Raw genomic sequence first — 21,074 nt, 5'->3', positions numbered from 1 at the left:
CGTAGACCATGAACCATGGCTCCGCTGGGGGGCGAACCCAGTACCTTCTGCGTGTAAAGCAGACGTGCTAACCGCTACACTATGGAATCACATCCCATTTGATTCTCTTCTTTATTCACTTTGTTTATTCCATTTAATATACTTCTCATCTCAGATAACGTGTCCTTCATTTCGGACTGGTTCACTTTCATAATTTTCACTTCCATTTTTATGTTTATCTCTTTATTGAAATTTTCACTCAATTTATCTACACTTCCCAAAAGTTCACTGAGCATCTTTATAATCAGTGTTTTGAACTGCGCATCTGTTAGATTACTCGACTCCATTATTTTTGGATCTCTATTCTGTTCTCTCATATGATTTCTGCTTCTTTGTCTTCCCATTTTGTCCGCCTTTCTGTGTCTGTTTCTATGTACTAAGCAAAGCTCTTAAGCCTCTCGGTCTTATTAGTGTGGATTTGTGAAGTAGGTGTCCAGTGGCACAGTCCTGAGGGGTTCAGCGCAGGCCAAATTTAGCCCAAGCCTCTGCCCCTCCGAGGCCACCTGTTAAGATTAAGCAAGCAATCCACAGATGCTGTGCTTATAGTTGCCTCAAAAGGCCACACCAGAAACTGAGGCCAGCTGCTTCCAGTGTGAGTCTAGTCGCTGCTCAGCAAGGAGCACTTGACTCGCTGAGGATAAACCTGGATGTGGCTTGGGTGGGACTGAGTTGGGGTAGGCGGGATTTCAGAGAATCCTCTGGGCAGAGCGACCTCTGTTATCCAGTTTGATTACCTGAGGGATTTGGCAGTGCTGTGTCCGCACCCTGGGATGGGGGAGGGCTCAACAGGGAATAATGGACACCGCCGGCACTTCTGTATGGAGCAAGTCTCACCTCGGCCCTCACTCCAACAATGTCTCCCTGTCAGTCCCTGGTGCCCCCTTACACAGCTGAATCGGCACCGGTACTCAGAGCAAGCAAGTCCATCACCGCAAAAATCCGCTCATAAATGCAGCCCCTTTAAGAAGCGTCCGCCTCCGCTGCTGCCGCTGCCACAGCCTCTGTCTTAGCCACTGGAGACCTGGCAACCCTGCGTCCTCGGCCCGTCCTACCTTCTGCGATTGCAGGGTGATTTCTTGTATTTCTCCCTAGTTGTATAGCTTGTTCCTCTAGATCCCAGGTGATTTTTCCTTGCTGTTTGCTCCTTGTTTCCATCACAACTTTGATTTGGTTGACAGAGGGATGAACAGAGCATCTATCATTTATGCCATTTTCCCCCTCATTAGCTGTTTTGAACTGTCCATATCTCACCGATCCTTCACAAGTGTGAATTCCCCCAAGCTAACTGAAATGTGTCTTGTAACAATGTATAATCAAAATACTTACATACTTAAATCAATAAATTTATACCTCACATGAAATTAGTGGTAAATTTATTATGCAGTTTGAGAAAACCAATCATAAGGAAGCTACTTCTCACACTTGAGAAGCATGGTCAATTTATATTAATTTATATTTCCAAATCATGTTTGACAGTGTTATTATTGTCAGATCATTGAAGACTGATTTCAATTTATGCATATAGAAGGCAATCAAATATTTACTTTCAAATAGAAATATTAATATTTTTGTAATTATGTGAGCAATTAATGTAAATAAACTTAAGAAAATATGAAAATGTACTGGAGTAATAAGAATGAAATTTAAGTACCTGGAGGAGATGAAGTAATATCAGAGTTGTTATTTAAACAATTATTTGTTTGAAATGAGAAACTCCTCAAGGGGATTATGGTGAAAATTCTAAATATTATTTTAGTAAAACTACAGGCTAACAAGAAAGTCATTTCAAATATTTTCCAAGAGGTATGTGAAAAAATTAAGCCCACAATAGATACATGGGGATTATAATAACAGAAGAGATGACATTCTGGTTTAAGAAATCTCACCTCTTGATAGCAAATGATATCTCTTTACTTTCTCCAAATTCCTGGCGATAGGCTCCACTCACCATACGATCATTAGCTTTATGTTCACCAAATACCTTTTTCATGGCATCTGTGATTTCTCCAACTGTACACCTAAAATATTACATGGCAGTTCTATTAACATCATTATTTGAGATAAAAATATTTATTTACATTAATATTCAATCTAATTAGACATTTTAAGTAAAAAGTAGGCTGTCAAAAATCTAAATAAGTTTTTTACTGCATTCACGGAAGCATCTTTCCTCGGAATATTAATAGAAATTATTTTAAGATGGCTTTGCAAAATTTGTCAAAGAAAAAAATGACGGATCTAAAAACTATATAAACATCTAAAGGTTACTTAATAATCCAGCACAACAACATAAATGGGCAAAGAGCAAGACTCTCACTGATATTTTTTGATGAAAAGTAAATATTTTAGCATATTCCATCTATTTGATTAATTCAATCAACATGTACTGAGTACTAATATAGAGTGAGTGAGATACGCTGATATATAAAACTGAAAAAAAAAAAGGTACGTGCTCTTATAGAGCTTATCTTCTAGTCAGAGGATACAAACTATAAATAATATACACGCAAACAAATTAATAAGATAATTTCATATGGCAATAAGTACTATGAAGACACTAAAATAAAAAAATGGAGTGGGGTAGCTAGGAAAGCTATTTTAAGGATACTGAAGATATGAAGATATGACTTTTACACTAAGACTTAAATGATAAGAAGGAGAATATAAGGGGGGGAGTATTTGAAAAAGGAACCACTAAATGCAAAGTCTCTGAGAGGTCATAAAACATGTTTTGTATTCTAAAAAGAAAGATATTGGGGACACAGCATAATAGTTCAGAGGTAGGCAAGTCATATCCATCATGGACTTGCAGGCCATGGTAAGATTAAGTTTTAATTTAAAAGGCATGGGAGACCGTTGGAGGATTTTAAGCAGATGAGTCATGGTACTTAAGAAATTAAAACTGAAAAAAAACCAACCCACACACTATTTACCCATTAAACACTTTTAAAAACATATTGAAAAGTTCGTTATCTTAAGCAAAAATACTAAAAGCAAAAATAATTTATTTAGTGACATCATCATATATTGGGGGGAAAGTTTCTGTGGGTCACTCGCTTTTCTACACGGCAAAACAGTGATGGCCCTTTATTCTGGATTATGTCTTCAAAGATGTCTATATAGTGAATAGCCTTGAAAGACAGACATATAATCTACCTCTGGACAAAGGGCAAGTTTGCTTACTGTCCAACATAATGTCTCTCTATTCTTGAAAGCATATCGAACTTCAACCTGTAAATCAGTGACATGGATTCATTACAGTAGTGTCAAATATCCTGAGCCTCAGGGAAACAAACAAGTATTAATATAGTCCATTCAAAATATATGCATATTTGAAATGCACAGATGTTTAAGGAAAACAAGACTTCATTTCATTTCTAATATTTTATTTTAGAATAACATGGTTTATAGGATTAACCTTTTATTTTAATACACTCTGAAAAGCTAAACTGGTCAACTTCTGTCTGGAAATCTCCAGACTTACATATCCTCACCTTGCACGAGCTGCATCCACTGCAAGCGCCAGAATGTTCCCATCTCCACTGGCAGCACATTCAGTAAGCGCAGCAAGGCACCGTTCAGCCAAAGCTTGGTCTCTGCTAGATTTGACCTTAGGGAAAAGTCAAGGAAAAGGACAATTTAAGTGAATAGAGACTAAAACAGAGATGAGGAGATTAGACCCTGATATATATCACGTAGAAATTGTTCCATAATTCTAACCTCAAAAACAAAAGGAAAAAAAAAAAAAAGAAGAGAATATATATCCTAGTTCTGATATTCCTTTAATTTACTCACCTACACATTCCATATACATTTAAGGACTTCCTAAAATAATGCTAAATTTTGTATAACCTTGATAAATCAAAAGTGAAGACAATGATAATCATGCTTTTCTAATGTAGCAAAGCACTGAAAACAAGTGGCTCTTTTATATTAAGAACTTAAAAGGCACACTAAAGATTACAGTGACAAGAAGAAAAAAGATTACAATTTAGAGAATAGTTTAGTTGCATTTTAAGTTTCTCTTAGCTAATTAACAATCTTTTAGTAATACTATGTATGCATATTGTTATTTTTTGTATTTAAAGATAATCTCGGGGTGGGGGGGGGGGCATGGCACGTGGAGAAACAGAGAAACAGAGAGACAGAGAGACAAAGATCATGAGAAATATTGCCAAAAAAGAAAGACAATGAAAAGCATGTCAAAAACTTTTACCCTCAGGTCCTAGCTCTGCTCTGCTCTGCTCTGCTCTGCCAACAACCGGTCTAAACAAAGTTATCTAAAATCCATTTTTTAACAAGTTTTCACCACCTATAAAAGTTCAAATATACTGCTCAAGATGTTACTAGAATTACATAGCATCTATAAGCAAAGGTGGACCAGAAAATTTATATGAAGAGCAAGGAAAAATCCAACTCCATTATTAAATTTCTCTCTCTTGCCTGAAATATGGTTTATCATCACTTATTGTAAATGGAACTCCTCAAGCTTGAGGGTATAGAGTTAATAAAAGCCTTAAGTATAAAAGAGAAAAAGGTTTCCCAAACATAATAAATATTGAGGCTTTTGTGAAGGTGAAAGAGAAAATATCAGCAAACATCTGCCATAACTCTAACAGAAAAAAAAAAGACAATAGTTATGCATTCGATATAACTGGACAAAGTCTATCAGATTTTTAAAAAACATTTGAACTGGGTTGGGTGGAGGGTAGTTCCTATCTTAAACAATCACAGGGAAAGTAAACAGAGAAAAGCCATTAAAGAATTTCAAGTTTCCTGCCTTAGAAATAGCAGTAATTACAAAAGCCAGAGATTAAGAGACCAAGGTAGCTTCATAAAATAGAAATGTATAGGTTATAACAGTATAAATTAATGTTTTATCTAGTTTAGTTATTTCATATAATTTAGATCACCTCAGTGAAAAAGTGGAAATAAAAAGGAAAGACAGTATTTTAGTTTCCATCAAAATAAATATAGTTCATTATAAACTGTAACTTACTAAAGCACTACCAAATACATTTTAATTAAATAAGAAAACAAAACAGAAGGCAAATGATTCATAGTTGTATCAGAAACCATGGTCTAGCGGCAATAAGTTGCCATGAGAAGCCCTGGGTTCAAATACTGACTCTGAACTTTATTTTGTTTTTAACTTTCAGTAAGTTACATAATCATCTAAGCCTCATTTCTAATCTGTAAATTATGGGAGGTATTAATATGGTGTGGTTTTAATAACATAGAAGTTCCCCAGTGGTAGATATCATAATTTAAAACATGAATTTTTGATGTCAACAGCCCTAGATTTGAGTCTTGGTTATTCAATTATTTATCCAAGTTTCTCAATCTCCCTTATCTTTAGTTTCCTTATCTTTAAAATGAAGGGAAATAATACTCACCTCATGAGGTTGTTGTTAAGGATTAAGCAGGACAATATAAGGGCTTAGCCAGTACTAGGAATATAGAATGATAGCTATTATTACCTTCTTAAGTTTTTCAATCTGCTTGTTACGCACTGAAGTATTATCAATCATCATAACATCCACAGGTTCTTCTTGTTCCAGCTGGTACTTATTTACTCCAACAATTACTTCAGAACCTGTTAATTTCCCAGAGGAAAATAATATGTAGATTCAATTCACAAAAAATTGCCTAATAGTAATAATCTGATCATCATGTATTTTCCTTGTAAGTTTAATATTTTTAAGTAGTACTCTTAACTCTTAATAAAACTTCAGTATAGATCAGCAAATCCCAGTATAGGATGGGGATGAGAAGAGAAAGAACAGGTATATATCAGAATCTCTAAGGGCAGGTTTTTATTATTCTTCTAAACAATATGCTTTTCCAGAGTTTTTGATGAACTCTATTCTAACACTTGTGAAAATCAAAACACTAATAGCAGCTCCCATCTAAGATTTATAAGGTAGCAAATTAACACCTAATAGGTTTTCTAATATTTTCTTGAATTTTCTGTGGCCAATTGCTTTTAAACAAAAAATATTTTAAAATCTATCTATAAACCAAAATTACAAAGACATTTCCTTAACATGATAAAGAATATACTTTGCCTCAAACTTCTAGATTATTAATCTATCAAAAGACATTCTACCACCCCTACCCCAGATTATATGCCTTCTTACTTCCTTCAAAAAACTTAACAAAATCTATAATTATTTTTATTTACTTTTTACTTATTCATTTCCTGTCACTCTTACTAAAATATAAGCTCTATGGGTGGAGAAATCATGCCTGTCTTATTAACAGTTATATGCCCAATCATAGTATGGTGTCTCAAAATCCTAAGACTAAAAAAATATTGACCAAACAAATGAATAAATACTCCAACGCAGAGTACAATGACCAATAATCATGTCTTCTTCAAAATGTTGAAGATTCCCACCCACACACAAGTACATATACACAATGGGCATACCTCCATACAAACTTTGTATTCTTTGTACATGTGCTTGCCCATGTGCATCCATGTATACAAAAAATTCAAACACGGAGATAGATAAATAGAAAAATAGATAGATTTAGATGAGAAACATTTTACCCAGTTTCATTTTTCCGTCATTTCTGTTTTTTTTAACTATGCACGTTATCATCAAACAGAAATTAATATTTATTTTAAATACTGGAATTCATATATAAACTTTTCAACTCTATCCTACCAGAATCTATTCTAGCTTGTCTTCGGGCAGCACATTCTTCAATTCGAAGTTTAGGTATTCCCTCTGCTACAGCTTTAGCCATTCCACCCATTTCTTCAATTTCATTAATGAGCTAATAAGGAAAACAGATTAATAAAATGAGAAGCACATGTGAATATATTTTTATAAACTATGCAACTTTCTTATGTTACATAATTACCAATATTAAATTATTTTAGTGGTATATTTAAAGATTCATAAAAAAATTAACATCAAGAGCATTAATTAAAAATTCTGCAATTAATAATACTGTATTATATACTGGAAAGTTGCTAAGGAGATCTCAAAAAGTTCTTACACAAAAAATTTTTTAACTATGTGTGGTGATGGATGTTAATTAAACTTATTCTGGAACTATTTCACAACATATACTTATATCAAATCATTATGTTGTACACCTAAAATTAATACAATGTTATACGTCAATTATATCTCAATTTTAAAAAAAGAAAGAAATTCTATGCTTAAAGTTGTTTGAAAAGACAACAGAAAAACTAACAAGTATATTCTGGAAAATAAAACCTCTCACGCAAGTCTTGGGAGAGAACTAAAGATAACACCAATTCTCTAATCTTTATTTTTAGTTACATAAATAAAACTTTCATAGTTACATAAATAAACTCTTTAAAAAATAGATTTCAAAATGCAATTTTACTTTTGATTTGAGCAACAGGAACCATCTAAACTTTTAATAACAGCCTTCTATATAAATGAATTGGTGGAAAATAGATGGTGGAATAGTACATGACTTAGTAGAAAGGAGCAATGTCAAACTTGCTTTCCTCTGAAGAATTTAAGAAAGAGGAATCTGTATTGGATTCAAAAGAAGTCAAAGGTAAGATAGGAAGCTAAAAAGAGGGGGACTACGTAAGAATTTGCAACTACCACTCTCCAGTTCTGTCTGGAGAAGCAAAATTTACTGTCTGCAGAAAATGAACTAGAGAGGCAACGCACTATCAAACACCACGTATGGAGAGAGGCAATGGTAAGATGTCTTACTGAAATAAAAACCTGCATTCTGAATAATAAGACTAAAGACAAAAGGCACACAGAGTAAACAGATAATACAGAATGTAAAAAAAGCTTCAAAAGTAAAATATCCTCAGAAAAATAAGAAGAGAGTCTATATTAATGAAACAAAGTAGTATGACATACAAGAGGGAAATTAGAAAACAAAAATAAGCTCTTGGAAATTAAAATTATGATATATGAATTTTAAAGTACTTAAAATTGTTTCAAATTTTTTAATTTTATATTTAATTTAAATTTTAAATGGACAACTCTTCAAGATAATACAAGACAATTTCCCAGTGCTATAAGAACATGAAAAGGGAAAAGATGAAAAAGGTCTAGTACAATGGAGGAACTATACACAAAAAGATACATCAACACAAAAATAAGAAGAGATCCTGAAACCTCCAAAAAGACAGATTCTGAGTAAGAATGGCATCAGATTTCTGAACAGAAATATTGGAAGCTAGAATAAAAAGCTAGAATGAAAAATAGATCAATGCTTAGAGATGTGCTTATAAACTCCCAAATGAAAATAATTTCAAACTCAGACCATCAGTCAAATACAAGAGTAGAACAAAGACATTTTCAAATATCTAAAGTTTCAAATAATTACTCTCTCATGCACCATTTTTAGGAAGTTCCTATGAGATGTGATTTAATAAGAAGGGATAAATCAACAGAGATAGTCAGGATTCAGGATACAGATTTAACACAGCAGAGAGTAAAAGCAATTCCCAGGATAACAGCAAAGGGAAGTGAAAGGACAGTAATGCAGCAATGGTCTAGAGAGAAACCATTCTAAATCAAATGAGAACATTAGTAGACTTTAGGAAAAACTGATATTGAGATATAATTATATTGGTAGTATGGGACGAGGGGAAAAGGGATACGAATCAGCTAAAATACTAAACTATCAGACTAGCAAAGGAATAGATAATGTCTAAAATTGATAAAGTTAAACCAGTATATACATTTCAGTTGACCATTAAACGACACAGAAGTTAGGGACACCAACCCCGTGCAGATGAAAATCCACGTATAACTTTTGATTCCCCCAAAACTTAACTAGGGCCATGCTTCAGTATCCGGGTAGGGCGGGGTATCATTCCTAGACCTCCCCCAGATACTAAAATCCACCGATATTTGAGTTCCTTATCTAAAATGGCCTAGAACAATACATGTAGTCGGCCCTCTGCATCCTCGGATTCCCAGCTGGTGATGCAAAACTCGGGATGTGGAAGACCAACTGCATATTTACTGAAAAAAATCCACGTATAAGTGTTCCTGTGCAGTTCAATCCCATGTTGTTTAAGGGTCAATTGTGATTCTAAAATGTGGAGAAAAAAACAAAAGACGTAGCTAACTCAAAGAAGCGGAAAAAAGTAAGTGGAGCACAGAGGACTACTGTTTTTTAAGCCTTTTAGTACTGGTTGTCTTTTTAACTCTAAACAAAATAACACAAATGCACATGTATTTTAAATTAAGTTTCAGTATCAAATACTATAAAGTCAAATCTCAAATTCCCCTTGTCTCTCATTTTATTAATCTATAAATAATTTGATTTATAAACCTATACATAATTTGATTTATAAATCTATAAATAATTGATTTATAAATCAAAATATAAATCTTTATAAACCTGTAAATCTTGAAAGCAAAGTTTCAAAGAGAAGAAACTGACCTTCAGGGCAGCATCGTAAACATCATTTGTGAGAGATTCCATCATATATGAACCTCCCCAAGGATCAGCCACTTTAGGAATCCCAGATTCTTCTTGAATGATGATTTGTGTGTTCCTGGCAATTCGAGCACTTTTTACAGTTGGCAAACCCAAGGCTTCATCAAAAGAATTTGTGTGCAATGACTGAGTCCCTCCAAACACTGCCGCCATTGCTTCTATTGTGGTACGAATAATGTTATTGTAAGGATCCTAAAGTATTTGATAGGAAAAAAAAGGCAGCAGTTAATATATATAATAGCTATAAAGAAAGATACGATTAAATGTGGCTACTGCGTACTTTCTTTGCCGATGTCTATATTAGGCTTCAGAATATCAAATAAATTTAGACAAATGAGTAAATGAACCAGACTTAGAATTAAGAATCAAAGTGTCTAGTCTATGTTTAGGCACTAAAATATCGCTTCTTTAATCCCTGAAATATGAAACATTTATTGTTTTTACTTTTGTATTGCTTAAATTTTGTTCTCTAAGTATATCATGAATGTATCCTTGTCTACTTAGATCATAATATCCATTTCATAATTAACTTTCTCCTAATTATTTTGTATACCTTGAAGTACCTATCACAAGGATGTACACAAAACAGTCACTCAATAAATGATTATTAATAAATTATTAATAAAACAGATGAATAATGGACTGAGATAGGAAATCTGGGTTCTAGTTTACTGTGTTCCTAATTGTGATTTGGGCAAGTCATTGGACCTTTCTGAACAATTTCCTTAGCTGAAAAATGAGGAGGTTAAGACAAAAACGATTATTAACGTTCCTTCCAACCCTAAAATCTATACTTCTCCATTTATAAGAACATAGTTATATTTAATATGGAGTACGTCAGTTTTTATTCACCTTTAAATGTATAAAGCAATCTAATTTTAAAGTTATAAATTATTTTTAAATGTATCAAAATATTTTAATATGTAAAGGAAATGCATGTTAAAAGAATCACCATACCATTTTTAATAGAATGAAATTAAAACAAGTTACTCAAGTAATGACAATTTTTTAATGGTCTGTTTACAGGCATGCTTATTTAAACATATAACTATAATAAAAAAAGTATGTATAAAAACAAATTTAATTAGGCAGCTTTATGTTATGAATTTTAACTCTTAAAATTATTTGACTATATTTATTAAATTATGATTTGTACTTCTTCCTCATCACATTCTTTTTCACTTTTAAAAAAGTAAAGCAGCACATGTAAGCTGATTTAAATGGTTTCATATTGTTAACCACTAGAGGGAACCAATTTTATTCATTTGTTATGTGTAAAAACAAACAAGTATGAATTATGCTTCAGAATAATTATGATTTTTCAAATATTAGCAGATAGGTTCTTAAATTTATTTCTCGATTTTGCCACGTTGCTTAGAAAAAAAAGAGACTTCATTAAAATTCTTCACTTTAAATTATATACAAACCTGCTCAGTAAGTGACCATCCTGAAGTCTGACAATGTGCTCTTAGAAGAAGAGATTTAGAGTTTTTAGGCTGAAAGATTTTCTCTATTAAGTGAGCCCAGAGTTTTCTCCCAGCTCTCATTTTTGCTATTTCCATATAGAAGTTCATCCCAATTCCCCAGAAGAAAGACAACCTAAAATAGTAATGTTAAGTCCAGAATTTGATTATACTTAATATAAAATGGAAAATAAAACTAATTGTATCCCACATTAAAAACAATATCAGATATTAATTTCAAAAAACTTAAATTAAACTTAAGCACCTCCTTAGCACAGTAGGGAGCGCGTCAGTCTCATTAATTAAAATCAAGCATATATACTTCAGTAACTTTAAACCTAATATATAAAAGTACAGTTTTATGCATATAGAAGAAATAGCTGTGATTATTTGCTTCAGTTAAGAGTTATTCACTTTACAATTGATTTTCTTTAGGAAAGAAGCTCCTCTTGTGTCCTTAAAAAAGTGTTCACTTTCTAAAAACATATATATATATATGTTTTAATATATGTTTTATATATATATATATTTTTTAAGAATAGATATATTGTGTGTGTGTGTGTGTGTGTGTGTGTGTATATATACATATATATATAATTTTAGGAATACTCAAAGGCAGGGGTCACCTACGAAGGAATTAAAACCATAAACTTGCTTTGTTTGGATAGCAATAAAGCTTTTTTAAAAAAAGAATGATTTCATTTGGTCTAGACATATATTTTTCTAATTGTTCCCAACACAACAACTATATCCTGTATACATTTAAGTTACTTGCCTGAGTCTAAATCACAAAGGTTGTGAATCCCTATATAAAACAAGGTGAGCCTCAAGTAAAGAAACTAAAACTTAATAAAAATTCTTGATATACAATTGGTAGAGGTTCTTAATGCAACAGTTCTAAAATATTTTGGTCTTAAGATGTCTTTAAATCTTAAAAATTACTAAAGAAAAATTTTTCCTTTGGATAATATCTACCAATATATTATATATTAATTCATTTAGAAATAACAATAAATCTACATGTTAACATAATATTTTTATGAAAAATAATACTTTTCCAAAAGAAAAAATTAAAGAAATTACTAAAATTTCTTTAATACTAAAACTTACTAAAAGAAAATTACTAAAGAAAACTTTTTCATTTGGATAATATATATCAATACTTTATATATTAATTCATTTAGAAATATTAAATCTACATGTTAACATAAGTAACATTTTTATGAAAAATAATACTTTTCTAAAATAAAAAATTATAATAAGAGTCATTGTTTTAGATTTTTGCAAATCTTTTTAATGTGTGGCATAAGGGAATACATACGCTTCTACATTCAATGTTAAAACATCGCATGTCATATAGTCTCTGGAAAACACCACTGTACACTCTTGAGAGAATGAGAGTGAAAAATGATAATATAATCATGAAAACTGTCTTGACTCTAAGACCCAGGAAAGGGTTTTAGTCACTCCCAGGAGTCCTTGGACCACAATTTGAGAACTGTTGTCATAATTCCTGGTATAAGGAGCATTCACTGGTCTATAAACTCCCTGAGTTCAGAAGCCACTTTTTTCACATGCTGTATTCCTAGCATAGAAGCTAGTGGTTGGCCCGCAAAAAAGCTTCGTAAGTGATTGCTCGTCGGACTGATTTTTGACCTCTGAATTTAAATACTTCACAGACTTTATTTAAGTTTGTTTCAGGTTTTTCATACAACTTTATCAACAAGCTGTTTTGAAACAAAAACGTTTTTAATAGCATTTGCATTCTAAAGCACTTATAAGTGGAGCAGGAAAAAAATAATAAAATGTAATAGATGGCTTCTGTATTTAAAATGAACAAATTAAAATAAAAGCAAATTTGCCTTAAACATTATGTTTACATTTTAATATTACTTGCCAAAATGTGCCAGTCAATTGTGTTCTCTGAGACAACTTTTAGCAGGAGACATGATTCCTCTTATTTACCAAGAACTATGGTCAAATTTAATTCTGATTTTTAATTATAAACAGTATTGGTTTATTCCCTCATCACTCAGATAAAACATAATAGAATCTTGTATAATATTTATGTATACAAATTCATTTTATCAATATATTTTGCTATATACTCATAAAATGGTCCTATGCCTTTTCTTAATATTGAGACAATATTTGAGTTTAATTTACTTACCTTGGTGCAAATTCATCAATTGTCAGGCCAGCTTGGAGCCCAGTTCTACAGTACTCCAATCCATCTGCTATAGTATAGGCCAGTTCCAGAATGGCATCGGCTCCTGCTTCCTGCATGTGATATCCACTGATTGAAATTGAATTAAATTTTGGCATGTGCTACATAAAATAACAACAAAAAAACACAATGAATAAAAATACAAAAAGATTCTATTAAGCCTACTTTCTAAAAGACAGTATTATTTTTAAATGATATTCAACTCAAATATACTAAGTAGCTTATAATATTAAGTGAAAATATTTAATGCTTACTTTATTATAGTTAATTCATTTTCCAATTTAAATGACTGATTCAATGAACCATCATAAGGACTGAACCCGTTTTATTTTTCTAGACAAAGGAATTTGCACCAACCATTCTTTAGCATGAAAAGTTTACTTCGAAATTAGCTGGCTGAGGTCAGGAATGTAATCTTTATCCTGAGAACTGAATGAAGACATCTTTAATTCAAAATCAATGACTTCGACCTCATGAGAGGTTCTAAGGCCTCATAACTTTGGGCTAATATGCTGAAGATGTATAAATTTAATTATTATTTACTAGTTATTAACTATTTGAATGAAGTCATCGAACATGAATAAATGCAGGAAGAAAAAAGGAAAATGATTCAATTCTTAGTACTGTATATTGAAAGAAAATAGGATAAAACATATGGCTTAAAAATCAAAGATTTCAGTTTGATTTACTATGACATTTAATGCTAAACATATTTCAGACAGATTTTCTATCATAACCACTAAAAAATAGCATTTCCACTATTCCCCTAAAATTTCATGGTAGGTAAAGCATATATCACAAATATTCTGCAGAGCCAAAGAATTATTATCCTTCCCCAAAATTAACCACACATAAATAATAAAAAATAAATAACAGAAACTCAATACAGTGGTTAAGAACATGGGCTCTGCAGTCAGAGTGCTCAAATTCTAGCTGTCAAGTTAACTAGCTATGAGACTGTAGGCAAGTTTCTTAACCTTGTTATCACTAGGTTTCCTAAAGTATAAAATACAGATAATAATGGTACCTTTCTCATGGAGTTATAGGATTAAATGAAACAATTCATCTAAACTACTTAGTATTATGCCAGTACGCGGGGGAAAAAAAAAAACAAAAAACAAAAAAACAACAAAAAAAGAATAGTTGTTGTTAGCATATGATATGAATTATCTGTATTTCACTTTGCAAATATTTTATTTATGACTAACCAAAAGCTCTTTAAAAATATTCCGTCGCAAAAGTAATATGGGGAGTGAGTTACACGGAACTGAGATATTACTTGAGTATATTTGGAGTCTACAAATAAAAAGCAAGGAAACCAACAGGTGCTTCTCTATCAAACTCGTAGTAAAGTTCTTTAAGAATAATAGAAATACTAGAATACTGAAATATCATTCAGTTTTAAAAAGGAAATTCCGATACATGCTACAACATGGATGAATCCTAAGGACTTAATGCTAAGTGAAATAAGTCACAAAGAGACAAATACTGTATGATTCCACTTATATGAGGTACTTCGAGTAGTTGAATTCATAGACAGAAATTAGAATGGTAGTTATGTGGGAAGTGAGGCAGAGGAAGGGAAGAATGGAAAGTTATTATTTAATAGGTACAGAATTTCAGTTTTGCAAGATTAAAAGAGCTCTGGAGATGGATGGTGGCGATGACTTCACAACGATGTGAATATACTTAATGCTGCTGAACTGTACATTTAAAAATGATTAAGATTCTAACTTTTATGTTCATGTGTATGTCCATTGAGATATAAAGTAGAAATTTGGGTTGTTCCTTCTGGAAATTCACCTTTAATCAGAGGAGCTGGGTCCCTTTCCTCACACAAACACACCTGGCCCACCAACTTCCTTAACCATGAGCTGGCACACTAATGAGAGAGAAAAAGCAAGATGAAAGGATACTGGAACTCTGATGACTGTGGTGGTTGCATACAACAAAGTCCCTGACAGCCCACCTTACTTCTTTTACATGTAAGAGAACTGCCTCCTATTTAGTTTAAGCTACTGCTATTTGTGTATCTGTGTTTGTCATATGCTGCTCAATGCATTTCTCCTGTGCATGTTCTTGAAATCGAAAAGGTGATAGAAATGTACAATTCTATACAATTCATATGGGCAGATGGAATGTATGAAAATAAAATTGCAAAATGTAAAGGCTAACTATAAAATGAGGAGAGTAGGCAATGCTTGCAAGAGTTCTGAGATAATAGCAATTATAAAAGGTGAAAGAGATAAAGGTCTGGTGGTGGAGGAGAGATTTGCCCTTTACTATGAAATAATGGTCTAACTTTAGAGTTGGTAAGAAGGAGAGCATTTCCAGCAAGAAGCAAAGTGTGAATGACTGGGGAAATACACATGAATTACTCAGAGGAAAATAAAGCTCTAATTTCCCTGTGGAGGGACTGCTGTTAATATAAGAACACTATAAGATCCTTATTTTCCTACCACTCTGATTAGGGAAGATGAACCTAATTCAGGGGTGAACTATTAGGGACCTCGTTGTGGTTGCAGATATAAGTGATATCTTCTAATCTAGTTTTTAGCAAAAATAAAGCTAATATTTTGATTTCCACCTTTCCATACCAGTGTCTATTCACAACTGAATGTGAACTCCAAAGAGAAGTAAAGTATAAATTATGAGCCCTCCCTGATTATAACAATTATCAGAGAATAAAAATTTTAATGATAAAGAAAAAATAGTAAATGTCTAGTGTCCAGATTCTACAGGTAATGACAGACCATAAAATTACTACATTAAAGACCAAAAACTAAAAACTAAAACTATACACACACAAAAACAAAACAAAACAAACAAAAAAATCCACACCCTGACTTTATACTACAGCTGTTACGACTCAGTTACCAAATTCAAATTAGGTTATGGTATTTTACAAAATTCCCCACATTCAAAGACCTACAGAAAAACTTATAATAACCACAAAGTATACCTTTGCTGTATATTGGAAGATGTCAGCAATAATTTTCATGGATGGTTCTGGAGGAAAAATATAAGTATTTCTGACCATAAACTCCTTTAGAATATCATTTTGAATTGTACCCGTAAGTTTCTCTTTAGGTACACCTTGCTCTTCTCCAGTCACTATAAAGTTTGCAAGAACTGGAATAACTGCTCCATTCATGGTCATGGAAACTGACATTTTTTCTAAAGGAATTCCATCAAAAAGAATTTTGGTATCTTCCACAGTGTCAATAGCAACTCCGGCCATTCCAACATCACCACGAACTCGAGGGTTGTCTGAATCATAGCCACGATGTGTTGCCAGATCAAAGGCAACTGATAATCCCTGCTGACCGGCTAAATGTACAAAGAAAAAATAATGTAGGATTAAAGAGTCTGGCAGATAAATAACTTATTTATCTATCACTAGTAAAAGTGTTGATTCATCTAATCATAGTATACTTTTATAACAAAAATATTTTTGTGCTCATACGTGTCAAAACAAATATAACTACTTTATTTCCTGAGAGTCAGTTGTTTCCCATATGCTAAAATATAAGAACTGAGTTCCAGAACTCGCTATAAGGATGAAAGGAACAAAACCAAACATCTCACTTATCTCAAGTCCATCTGAGGATTTTTTTTTTAATCTTTAACAGTTTTTGATAGAAATATTTTTAAGAGTCGTAAAGATCCGGCTATTTATATATAGTTAACATATTTTAGTATTTATATGTTTGTATACTTATTTTTGTTCTTTTATTTAATAGTTATTAGAGGATGTCTTGGCTATTCAAATATTCTGAGAAACGACTATAAAAATCATGTGAAAAACTAAAATATTCTACACTAATTATAAGTTCAATCCTCTATGGCCAATACAAACTTAAAGAACCACAAGTTTAGCATTCAACCAATATGGTTTTATTATAGATCAGAAAGAAAAAGTAAGTATGATTTTCAGAGAATGAATGCCAGATTACACTGAATATATTTGTACCATATTATTATTTATTACTTTCTTTGGGCATCATTTAAACCATTTTCTCCTCCGATTCCTATTCTAACAATGTTAAAAGTTTCTCAAAGGATAAGCCGATGTCTCTTTTCTTCATACAACTTCACCTTACCTAATTTCTTTTGTATACAAATGTACACAATGTATACGTAAGTATTTGCTTTCAAGAATTCAGTATGTTATTCTGGCTCACCTATCTTTTGACCATGAAAGTTGAAAAACATTCCTTTTATTCAGAGTATAATCCAAACTACAAAATTATAAAATGACTATTACCTATATAGAGATTAACCAGCCTCCCCTCAGAAAAAGCCAAAATTAGAAAGTGTTTGCTTATAAATATTATATCTCATATTAAAATCTCACCTTTAATATTGTCCTTATAGAACCTATTGCTCTCTTCGACAGTACTAAAGCCAGCATATTGGCGGATGGTCCAGGGCCTAAAGGTGTACATAGTGGGATATGGTCCCCGTGTGAACGGCTCCACTCCTGGAAGTTCTTCAGGTAAATCCTTGGTATCCCTGCTGGAATATAAGGGCTTTATGGAGATTCCTTCTGGGGTGCGCCATATTAGGTCTTCTGGATTTTTGCCTTTCAGCTGCTTTTTAGCAAGGACAGCCCACTCTGGGTGAAGGGGTTGTTGCTGGTGTAGAAGTCGCTGCCATAAAACCCTGGAGACTGATGACTCTTTTAGTTGCTTCAAGTGATGAGGTGAAAGCAAAAAGAGCCGAGTCTTAGCCCTCAACATGATGGAGCATGGAAAACATCAAACAGAAACAAAAACTGACCTAGAAAAAGAAGCACAGTGTATATTATTAATTTACAAGAGAAAGGCAAAATGGGAACTATTGGTGAGAAAAGAGAAGGAAGAGGGTATAATAGTATGATTTCATCTCTTCTCCTTTCCTGCTTCCTGTACCTGATATTTTATAACTTTGGCCCCTGTTCTCCACTACTACTATTATTCTATTCTTCTCCCTCAATAGTCTCTTGGTTGGCCATTCTTAGCCCCCTCTAATCTATTCCACATACTGACACCAATACAACTCTGATGTCACACTTCTCTTAAGATTTTTCAAAGGCTCTGCATCATGTAGATGATATAATATATAGACTCCTAATTGATTGTTTTCCATTCAAAAAGTTTTCATTTAAAACTTACTTTATGAAAAGCATCAGGGTGGGTGCTGGAGAAAAAAGTGGTAAACAAGACAAACAGGCATTCAAGCCCTCTGTGACCTGATCCCTGTTTATTTCTTAGATTCATCTTTGTCTTTGTCCTCTATGTATTTTGTATTCTAGAAATACTAAATTACCCACAGTTCCCTGCAAATGGCAAAATTCTATGACCTGCTCTTGCTCTTCCACCTGCCTAGAATGACTTTGGTTAATTCATCATCTTCAATATGCAGGGCTTTCTATGGGCCAGGCACTGTTCTAAGGAATTTATATAGAGAGTAACAATTTAACAATTTTAATTTTCACAATAAAACCAAGAAAAAGGTACAATTACTATCCCCATTTATAGACTAGGAAACTGAGACACAAAAGAGCCAATATCTGAACATAGGCAGTCCCATTTCAAAATCCTTGCATTTAACTAATATACATACTCACAGCCTCTCCCTGAATCCACAAGCTGGGCTGAATGGCCTCAATAATCTACAGTATTCTGTTTCCCTGTTTATACATCTATAATCTCCCACATGACGATATATTAGACTACTTTCTTATGCTTATATAAAATACATTTAAGATCTATTTAATATTTATATAAATACATGTATATAGCATCATATATACATCTCTCTCTATATTAAATGTATCTTCTATGCTAGTCTATACACTGTTCTGACATTAGAGCTGTATATTCCCTATAACTAGCACAGAGTCCTACACTCGGTGTCTAAGTCTGATTATGTCTGATTTCATCATTTTACATATGAAGAAATTAAGGTCTAGAGAAATAAAGAAATAAAGTAGCTTGATTAAAATGCCACACAGCAAAGCAATAAACTGTTCACCTGAATTACTATTTGTTAGAACCTAGTATTTTAAAAGATTTCGAGATGTAAATTTTATTAATATATATACCATGCCATAGTGTTTTATAGTAGATAAGTCAATAAGTAATGTGAGCTTAAAATTCTATTTTCCATGCCATTTCAACTTAGTAAAGCTTAAAAGAAAATAAAAATACCCAACTTTTGTTAGCGGGTTGTGAAAAGACATAAACCATGGGTAGGAGTAACTGGTTTAACCACTTCGGAAAACAAACTGGCAATCTGCACTAAAAGTCTCAGAAACAATTGTGCCATTTCAATGAGGAACACCACTCCTGAGAAAGTTACTACATAAACGTTCCCTATAGTTTTACTTCTAATAAATAAAACTTAGAAACAGCATCAACAATGTAAGATGACTAAGTAAATTATAGTATATACAAATGATAGAATTTTATGTAGCTATTAAAATGTTTTTTAAAAATAGGCATCTAATGTGATGTTAGAAGTCAGAAGAATGGTTACTTATGGTCACTAATACGGAAAGGGAGCAAGAGAGGAGCTTTTCAGGTTATGATCTTGATCTGAATGCTGATTATGTAGATGTATTCAGTTTATGGAAATTTGTCAAACTGTACAAGCATGATATCTGCAGTTATTTGTAAGTATATTATACTTAAGTTAGAATTTAAAATGTTATGCATAGTTTCTTTAAAAAAAGGAGACGGGTTCAAAAAACATTAAGAGAATCAGGATAAAAAATTGTAAATACAATATGTTCGACTAGGTAAAAAGTACATAAAGTCTAAATGGAAATACAACAAAAACAATTCCCATTATTTTTTTAAAGCTATTATGATTTTTATTCTTTTAAATCCATAGGGTCTTTGTCATCCATCCTCTTGTAAGCCATACACTACATGTACTAGTTTAAAAAGTGGGTAAGAAAAACAATTGTATTATAAACGAACCATTAGGATTATAACGATATAAAAGGTAATTTGAAAACTACCTGAGACAATATTATAGACAGGAAATATCACATTTATTTCACATAAAATACTCATGAGGCTTTCTTAGACCTGAATAAATGATTAAAAAGAGCTCTACGTAAGTAACTTCCTGAAAACCGTATGGCAAATTGGTAAAGGCTGGAAATAAATATCGTTTTTAGATAACACAACTATTGATGGCAACAGGACTTTTAAACTTTCTCAAAAGATCCATCGAGAGGCTTCAAGCATCCAAAGAAGCATCATGCAAAGCAAATAACTTTTCAAGTTTTGACTGTTTACATGTAGCTCACATAAATATTCAAGAACTAGCCACCTCCAACGTTCAGTCAATTTCGGTTGGAGATGACAACATAGAGCATGCAAATTAAATTTAATATTAGCATGAATAAGTCAGTAAACATTAGGAGAAAATCATCAAATGAATTAAAACTTTACATACACTATCCATGGTTTCAAGCTTCTGAATGACTGTTCTCTAAATAAAACTGAGAACTAGTAATTTTCAATTTTATGTCAATTTAGACCTGTCTTACTCCACCTCTCACCTACCTCCGCCAGTATACTGAAGTATCGTCGCCTCTTACAAAAAAACCCTCACACAAACATGTGGAATAAACGCACCCGTCTGGAATCTTACAAGAAGTGACCCATGCCTAAAGGAATTTCAGGGAGATTGGGTGACCAGGGAAAATGGCAACGTGGCCCCTGAGGCGTTAAAAGCACCTTCTATCCAACAGTCCCTCCGAACTCCCGAGGACCTCACTCGTCGGTGGAGAATCAATATCTAAGAATAAGGTAGAGGAGAGCGGGATCCTGTCACAATAGGAAGGTAAAGAAGAAGGAAGTTGGGAGGATAGAGAACAGAGG

The 21,074-nt window shown here is 32.7% G+C and overlaps 1 protein-coding gene across 7 annotated transcripts in view; it reads right to left on the bottom strand.

Annotated features, from left to right (window-relative positions):
- MUT (methylmalonyl-CoA mutase) overlaps window positions 1-21,074 on the bottom strand; it is a 35,999-nt gene that overhangs the window by 14,675 nt on the left and 250 nt on the right. For 6 of the 7 annotated variants that reach the window (XR_003044492.1, XR_003044493.1, XM_025042907.1 and 3 more), the window contains exons 2-10: window positions 17,552-17,976; window positions 16,157-16,524; window positions 13,138-13,295; window positions 10,932-11,103; window positions 9,448-9,696; window positions 6,714-6,825; window positions 5,520-5,635; window positions 3,534-3,649; window positions 1,926-2,057 (exon numbers count right to left, since the gene is read on the bottom strand). Coding sequence is in view for 5 of the 7 variants with exons in the window: in XM_025042907.1 (XP_024898675.1) it covers window positions 1,926-2,057; window positions 3,534-3,649; window positions 5,520-5,635; window positions 6,714-6,825; window positions 9,448-9,696; window positions 10,932-11,103; window positions 13,138-13,295; window positions 16,157-16,524; window positions 17,552-17,936 (1,808 nt within the window). In the remaining 2 variants the exon portion in view is untranslated. Of the gene's footprint in view, window positions 1-1,925; window positions 2,058-3,533; window positions 3,650-5,519; window positions 5,636-6,713; window positions 6,826-9,447; window positions 9,697-10,931; window positions 11,104-13,137; window positions 13,296-16,156; window positions 16,525-17,551; window positions 17,977-20,756; window positions 20,992-21,074 lie in introns of all 7 variants that reach the window. The other variant, XM_015600380.2, reaches the window with a different exon arrangement.

Source organism: Pteropus alecto, unplaced genomic scaffold (genome assembly GCF_000325575.1).
Source record: "Pteropus alecto unplaced genomic scaffold, ASM32557v1 scaffold7, whole genome shotgun sequence".
In the NCBI taxonomy this organism is placed as follows: Eukaryota; Metazoa; Chordata; class Mammalia; order Chiroptera; family Pteropodidae; genus Pteropus; species Pteropus alecto.
The sequence above is the reverse complement of the archived record's forward strand: the minus strand, read 5'-3'. Positions and strand labels throughout refer to the sequence as shown.